At 34.9% G+C, this 8,835-nt stretch overlaps 1 protein-coding gene across 1 annotated transcript; it reads right to left on the bottom strand.

Annotated features, from left to right (window-relative positions):
• Positions 1-5,551: 5,551 nt before the first annotated feature.
• On the bottom strand, positions 5,552-6,946 carry LOC132544574 (uncharacterized). Its single transcript, XM_060208196.1, has one exon. The coding sequence runs from the start codon at positions 6,944-6,946 to the stop codon at positions 5,552-5,554; it is 1,395 nt and encodes a 464-aa protein (XP_060064179.1).
• Positions 6,947-8,835: the final 1,889 nt, after the last annotated feature.

Raw genomic sequence — 8,835 nt, 5'->3', positions numbered from 1 at the left:
CTTACACTGAGGTATCAAACTGGCTGTATATATAATTTTAATTTGATAACTGTGTTTAATTATGTGCAGCAATGTGTAGAATGTTCCAGTGGTTCTCTCTTGCTGTTCTGGCCACACTGATACTACGACCACCCTGGTCGAGTCTCCCACATTATTTTAATAGTGCCTCCGCTACTGCAGTCTTCCCTGACTTTGTTAAGATGACGTCATACAGTTTGAAGTTGCATATACATTGGGGAGTTATTGTTGGTGTAAACATGCCCTCAGCGAACGAGGATCATTCGTGGAACAGCGGACGACTGGTAATGCATCCGGTGTTGAATCCATTAAACAAACACAGTCTTCAAAGGCCTACAAATATAATTCATCTGGAACCCATTTGTAAGATACACGTGCTAGCTCCATCCTTAGGTGATGCGGATTCAGTTCTATTGCACTAGAAGTACAGTTAATACTCGACGTTAAAGGTTATCTGGACGCATTCGTCACAATCGGTGTATGATGGTCGTCATTCTTTCTATTACCTGCACCCGCAAGAAAATAAAAATCGAAATGGCTTCTTCATTTATGCCTAAAAAATTCTATCATTGTGACATTTATATAATAAAACTAACAGTATATTTTATACAAATAAAACCGACGCTGAATCTGCATATTAGAACGCATTAGCTCTGTCACAAATCTCGTTCTGTAAGGCATTCTTTGGGTCAATATTAGAAGTTTTTTCATTAAGTTGTGGAATAGCTGTGGCAATATCGTCAGGTGTAATATAATCATTGGCAAATTTACAAGGTAATAATGCTTTTGATTGCTCTTACGAACTGTCTCTTTTTAGTATTCTTTTGTGGTATGATCCATCGAATATTGGAATCATGAAGCTTAAAAAATATTCTTAATGGTAAATTTAAAAGAAATACAAATCTGGCTAATTGGCTGTAAAGTAAAAAGTTGATAATTAAGGACAACTGAAAGTAAGTAAAATAAATTACGCACAACATCAAATGAACAGATAACAAAAAAGCCGACCCGGTGTTTACTAAATACTTGCATGTCTTCCTATTAATGTCAGATTTGAAATCTCCTATAGACTAAAACTGATATTTTTGATTATAGGTTTTGTTTGTGGTTGGTGAATGCTAACGATGTCAATTGAAAGCGTCCCCGTCAGAGTGGACAATGCTCCATTACAATAAATATCAAAATCTTATCACAGCATTACGATACTAAACTTGGTCTAAGGGCAGCCATCAAGGCCGTTAGAATTAAAGCGGTGGGACAATTATTTTGACTATAGTATTTTATTATTATTACTGCTGCATCTATATATCAAACTTATAACCTCATGAACAATGAAGGATGCTTGTTAATAAAATGTGAAAAAAGTGGTCACGCTGGACAATGTGATAGCATATAAACGTAAATGGAAGTGTTTGTACCGTGATGTCTCTTTAAACTGTAGATATATCATTGAAATATATTCTGGATCATGTGACTAATATCGATTCGTGTAAAACAGTACTTAAAATAGTTATATTTTACAAGGCATTACTAAAGCAAGTGATTTTCATTCAGAAAATATTTGGCGTGCTCGAAAGAAATATTTGTGAGAAATACAAAAAAAAAATCGTAAAATAGTAACAATGATTGAGTACTGTTGAACACAATGTGATAAATTTCTGTTAACCTGACACAACTACATAAACAGATATAATCAGTTTGATGTTTTGATGCAAATGTTTTTTGGGTTTTTTTTTTTGTTTTGTTTTGTTTTGTTTTGTTGTTGTTTTTTTTTTTTTTTTTTCCTTTTTGTTTTTGTTTTTTGTTTTTTCGATGTGAAATAAACATTAACTTCCCTTCATATTTATTTCACCAACACTTCTGTACTATTTTGCTAAGAAATCAAGTCCATAGGTTTTCTGTCCAGGCTACGACTTAGAAGTAGTATTAGATGCTCGCTGCTTGACAGCCAACAATGAATGTTATGAAACAAGATAATATACTGGACCTCATTCAGTGATAATATAAAAAAAAAACAGAAATGACGTGTTATGTAATTTTGACTTCGGAATCACAATTTAGAAAAAAAAAACAGAACACAAATCATGGAGTCATTTCTACATTTGTAACGACTATAAAAAGGATAACAGACAGTTCACCAGGAATTGTCGTTCTTTACACGCACTAACAACAATGTGTAAGTTATATTGGGAGAGTAGACGAAGGTAACCATACTAGGATACCTGAAATCCGCACCGGTAATGAGCTAGTAAGCACTAACTTGAAACTGAATGTCGGCCAAAAAGCATAGGCGCATGTTACAGCATTCAGTGTGTCGGTCTAGAGGCAGAACTGTTAATTTTATCGCGTTGCTTTACAGAACAATCAACACGGATGCAAAACATGTGGAATGACATTGAAAGAGAGAGCAAAGAAAACAGAAAACAAGAATTCCAAGGAAATGGTTATGTCGCCTGCCCAGCTAGGTTTCCGGAGATGGGTTTTATGGAAAATAGCCGTAGATACTCATTGTAACTATTCCAATTAATAATTTGACCATATGTTCGAGATATGATGAGTAAATTTGCGGATTATATTGATAGTTTCGAATGGAACAGAATACCGAGGATAGATTTTCCTTGTTAATACAACTTAATGATTTTCTTTGATTTCTGATTTTTAAGTTAAAGTTCTGAAAATGTTAATTTGCAATAATTTCCATGTACAGTGTATATGTATCAGTATCTGTACTGTTATGATGAGCATTTGCTATACGTGCTAAAACAACTGCAAAGGCAAGAGGTAATGAATATGGATCTTGTTAAAGTTTGGAAAGAGCATACGTTCTACTGAAATGGATAAAATTAATATTATCCCCCCAAAAATTACAGAAAACAACTAAAGAACATGCATTGCATTTAGATCAGAATTATTACAAATAAAACCAAATGAAAACTTTGCACCAAGCTGTTGGCAAGCTTACTAATATTCCAGTGAGTATTCTTTAACTAGGGATATGAATTTACAGGTGAATGTTACTGCATTCATTGTTTTTAACTGCGTGTGGACTCATCTGATGTCTTCTGGCTAACCAGAGTACTAATTCACACTTATATTCTTGAGTCTTTTAAATATTGTCATCAATAACATACCATTTGAAGCAAGACAGCATTTTAGAAAATTCAGTGAAGTAGTAGATTCAAAGTGCAAACTGATAGTATTCAGTGTGTTATTGATCAAAGACATTTTTTTATAATGTTGAGTGGGTTGGTAAATGAAAGATTACTGCATGAAAATCAATGTACTAAATATGGAAGATTGAGCCGTGACTCGTATGTTCATAACTAAATGAAATTTGATATATGTAACTTTTACGATTAGTTATTATTTCCTAATTCCAGACTTACTCTTACTTTTTAAAGTTTAAATATATATTTGTATGCTTATGCGGAGGAGGGCGGAGGTTGTTCGCAAAGTCATATTGTGCCAATAAAATTATGAATAATATGTGCGTAATTGTGTCTACATCAACATATCTTCAGAATGTCAGCTTAGAAACTAAATTATTTCATGAAATAATAAAATACACTTGTCTTCATTTGATATTGTAGGTATTAGGTTGTTTACATTTTCTGGGGAACTGTGTTATCTAAGCAGCTCAGGAAAGATCCTAAGGTTGAAACGGGGTGCGATGTGGTTCATCTCGCAAGGAAGCCCCTACGGTTCTCTCAGGTTCTTGGCATCATTTCAATTGAAATACGATGTTGATAAGTTTACCAAAGGGTTTTAACAAGTGCTATATAGCTTTAATGCTAGATTGGAGGTGGCATGATTTAAGAACATACATAAAATTGTTATGGTCAGGATTGTATTGTCACCTTAACTTCAGGACAATAAATGCACTCCTTATAGTGTGTTGATGTTCTATAAGACATCGGTACATGTGTGAGAAAATGGTTCCGTTGTTGTTTATTTTGTTCTTCTTTGGGAATATATCAATATTTATTTCAAATTTTCGAAGATAAACGCAGCGGTTGTTGACGTGGATGAAGCACAAGACGCTTACCCTTCCGGAACTACTGTGTGATTCCCCATGTGTTCATTATTTCCATATTCTACCTACGTTTAATCGAATTCAAATTTGAATTTAGATGCTGTTGACTTGTTGGTATTGCCTTACAATAAAACAAAATACCACACAATCTCTTTTAGTCAAGAAAGAGTTGTATATCAAAATGTCTCTCAGTCTCCTTTCTTGTTGTTTTGAATGTTTATTTTGTGACATATGAAAACGTGCTTTCTACTGAGAGTAATGAATATTGCGATTTACAGCAGCTACAGAGAACCACAAACAATTGATTTTAAAGTTACCCAAGAGTCAGAGAAGCACATACTTAGGGGATAAATCTTTGTCTCTGGTAAATTATAGCACAAATTATAACAAAGCAACCAAGAACCTGAATTTTAGCAGAACAAGAGGTCAAGAGGGCCTGAATCATTATTGTAAAAAATTAATAATTATATTCAATACATAAACCTCTGTTTCTGATCTAGAATATAAATCAGAGTTGCATATATTAGAAGTTTTTACAACATCCAATCCCATGTTCCTTGGAGACGTCAGCACCGGGATTCCAAGACGCTTCTAGCAGATGACGTACTACCGATTATTTCATGATTGGACCATGAATCATTTTGATATATTAAAGTTTCGAAATGATTTGGATAGTGTGTATTTAAATTTATCAAAGGAAACCATCTTTAACCAGTAAACTAGATAACCGTTAGCATAATTCCCAGAAAACACAACGGCCATTGACAGGTATATACACTTTTCATTTGTGTTTTTGTTTTACCAATACCGGTAGTTAGAATTTCATGATGCAACATGGTTAGAATAATCGGATTTTCTTCAAACACCATGACCATTGGGCCGATAGGGTGCATTGCTTACAGAGATTGTTATACTATGAAGCCCGAAAATGTTCAAATAATCTTAAGTTAATGAAAGTAATGTTACTCTAGTACTTTTTCGGTTAAATAAGACCCTTTTTCAATTGGTCTGATTGATATCGTCGAGAAAAAGACATCTGAAACCCAAAATTCGTTAAGATACGTGATATATTCACATTTAATTGTTACATTAAAAAACAATAATATACACATCACACAATAATCGTTAATGAAGTTCTAATTACCTTATATATTTATACAGCATAACAAAACCGCCCTTGTGTCCAGCACAGTAGAACAGATAAAAAATACTTCCCAAAATGTATACCAAGATCGGAGCATCATTGGTATCACAGAGATATAAAGCTCAACTCTCAGTCACTGAAACTAACATTGTGTCGGACGAGAAAAAGAATCAAAAACGTTCGTACTACATGTATTATACAGTAATTATGATCAAATCTATTAAATTCGTTTTGATCATTAACAGTGTCATAAGGGTTAGTCATTTACTGGTTTCATCACTTAATAAAATCAAATATTATAATGGTTTAGTGCATCACAGACCGCACTTCATCTGTGTAGACTTTTCTAGTCTAACTTACTTTGGGTCATATGCTACCAAGTTCTTGCATCTTGCAAAAAAAGAACGATATACTTTAACAACGTTCGTCCGAAACTGTCGGTCCAGACATCCGTACACAACTGACTTCATTACATTGTTAATCAAGTGCAACCGGAAGCCAATGAGATATAAGACATGTTCCGGTGTCGACATTCCAACAACGTAGGAAGCATTTGATAAGTAAGCAATGAGACACACAATGTGTGGAATACAGCAGACAACGAACAGCAAAGAAAGAGCGAAAGCAACCTTTGTGACCGGAAGTTCCTTTTCATTAACCGTTGTTGCATGACGCACTTTCTCTCTCAGCAACTGCGCTTTGGCAGAGTAGATATAATCAAAAGCATTTTTTTGATCATTTGATATTTCATGCGAACTAGATCCGTTCTTCTGTGTTGCCGAGTTGTCATCGTTAACATTCAACGCTGAAACTTCTTTGCAATTTTTTTTAGATGCTTCCAAACTGTTATCCAAGTTTTCGTCATGATCTGTTTTAACAATAGATACTATTGACATTACATTTTCATTCATTTGTACATTTCGTTTTCGATCATCTGTGTGTTTGGAGACACTTTCTCCTTGATCTAAACGTTTATTTTTACTTCCTGTAATTTCATCGGTATGTTGAACGGGAATCAACGAACTGGAACGAGTATCACAAACGGAATATCTGCGTGTCAGAATAATGTTTCGTCCCAGTGTCGCCAAAATTAGACTGTAGACCACAGCTAATATAAGCATACAACCTATAGTAGTTATAAGAATCCACACGTGATAGAATTGAAAATAAAGCGTATCTTCCATGTTATTTCCCCACGTGCAGTCGTACCCGGTCACGCTAACGTTCATTGTATGGTTACCATTGTAACTGATTTCGGTAATGTTCGTAATCGTTCTACGCCCATACACGTAAATTGCCGGAAATGTGAATACAGTTGCTGCTATGAGAACAACTGATGAAGAAAATATGGCGACCGTTTTAGACATGACAATACCATCTGGTGTTCGAATCTTGCCATATCTTTCAAAAGATATCACAACAAGCATAAACAAGGAGGCCATTGTTACAGCCGTGCTGATGAACCGGAAAATCTTGCATGATATTAATTCCGTATATGCGAAGGGAAATAACTCGTCCACAATCTCAAATGGGATCACCACAAAACAGCAGAAAATATCTATCATCGCCATGAACAAAACGAACACTCGATATGTCGAACTTTTTAAATGACACTTAAAGATAAACCACACATGGATATTACCGACTATTCCAAATATGGCTAAAATTGTCAGAAAGAGAATGACCGGAAGTCTTTTCAGAGCTTCGTCTTTGTTCAACTGGTACATCAGTTGAATCATATCCGCTTCCATGTTTCTGTTAATTGCTACCGTAGAGATTTAACTTCTCACAAAAATGGACACTATTTCCAGCATCGAAGATCTCCGAACGGACAGTCTATCGGACTTACTTCACGATCTATATGTTTAACCACTTACTCGCTGAGAGGTATTATCAGCTCTCTACTGTTAGTTACAAGTCTCCTCAACAATCACCAACATTGCGGATGTTCGTATGCATAACCCCTAAGGAAGTCTCATTTACCGGTAGCCTATTCATAAGCTCCAAAGCTATTGATCGACTCTGCTGTCACTTTTCCTATTGACGTGCCTCGCATGTTCAATAACCGATTACAGTCAAAATGAAGAGGTGCCAAAACTAGATACTCCGGCTGGGTTGACGTGCGTCACAAATCCGTCTGACTTGTTGACGTGGTATACAACACAAAAACCCTAAAAATGTACAAGTGTTTTTATAAATCCAAATGGTAGACTTTGCTTGCTTTTTGCGATGGGTTGCAATACAGAATGTTAGTGTTTAAACTCCGAACAAAGGAATGAACACATTGGTGAAACCAGATATTCGGACGATCTGCGTGGTGTTGTTGCGTTGTGTGCCGTGATGGAGAATGATAAGACAAGTTAGAACAGAGAGCAGCACGTGGCTTTTCTAGTCACGGTAAACTGCTGCTCATAGCATGTAACCTTCCGCCGTGGATGTCGATATATCTTGGCTGATGTGTTATATATATCTACCGCCTGGCATTTTAAAAACCGGGACTGAGTCATTAAGTTGTCAATACAAATATGTTTTATTGCATATCAAGTGATGAAAATCCTATTGAGAAAAGCTCATCAAATAGGCAGCTTACTCCAAAGTAACAATGCAATTTAGGTATAAGATTAATTCAGTTACATTAAGTTGATCATACTTTTAACTTAAACATATCTAACACGACACCTGTCTAGTATATATACCAATTGTACATGGCTTAGTCATCTGAACAATGTAAATAATAATTTCTAACTTTCTGTCTCTGAACGGGTCAATATTTATATTTTTCTTTTCATTATCAAGCCCAAGAGATACCATGTCTAGAACACAATTCAATATGTTTCCTACCTATGTATTTCATGCAATTACTTATACCAGTGTTTGTATAAGATAACAATACCTTTAGTCACTTAATCCAGACATCAACAATAAATATGAAATAAAATATTCTGCACGTATTTTAATTAGACATTTATTAAGTTTTAGACTATTAATTGCCAATTATTTCCTATTTGAGACTTGCTAGACATTTGTTTTTTCTTATTATGACGCAATCACGTTTGAATTGAATTAACAAAATCACTTTATGCATATTTGCTTTACCTGTATCTTGTGCACAGATATCAGACCATAAAACCGTGGCTGTGCCCCAACATTTGTCAAAGTGCAAGTGTTTTATTTGCATCAATCAACGTACGTTACCAATCACAGATTTCCATCACAAACGTTACGGTGACTCAGATGTCTGGCTTGCTTCCAGCGACTCTGAAGATATTGCTGCGAACATTTCCGAACATTAAACATTGTTCTGATATAATCTGCAATTAATAAGAGAGATATAATCTAAATATGATGAAACGACAAATGTACAAAGACGTGCAAAAATAAAGATGTAGTTTGATAAGAGAATCTTTTTACCACACCTGAAAAACAGCTGAAATTGTATGTTTGCTGGGATTACATACTGATGTAATAGAGACATCTGGGTCTGCAGTATTAATTCAAGTTGACTTGAATAGTACGTATATGATATGAATGACATAAATACGTGTTTTAAGCAGCTCTTTTTCATTCCTCAACATCAACCTACAAGTACATCTGTGTAGATATGCTTAGGAGAGAAAACAGCTATGATTAACATCCTATT

The sequence above is a fragment of the Ylistrum balloti genome, unplaced genomic scaffold (assembly GCF_031769215.1).
Source record: "Ylistrum balloti isolate Yb309-2 unplaced genomic scaffold, AGI_CSIRO_Ybal_v1 Utg369590, whole genome shotgun sequence".
Taxonomy (NCBI): Eukaryota; Metazoa; Mollusca; class Bivalvia; order Pectinida; family Pectinidae; genus Ylistrum; species Ylistrum balloti.
Note: the sequence above shows the minus strand (reverse complement) of the source record. Positions and strands in the feature narration are given on the sequence as shown.

What these genes read in the sequence shown, in the direction of transcription:
- LOC132544574 (XM_060208196.1), bottom strand. Translation starts at nt 6,946, where the DNA reads ATGGAAGCGGATATGATTCAACTGATGTACCAGTTGAACAAAGACGAA.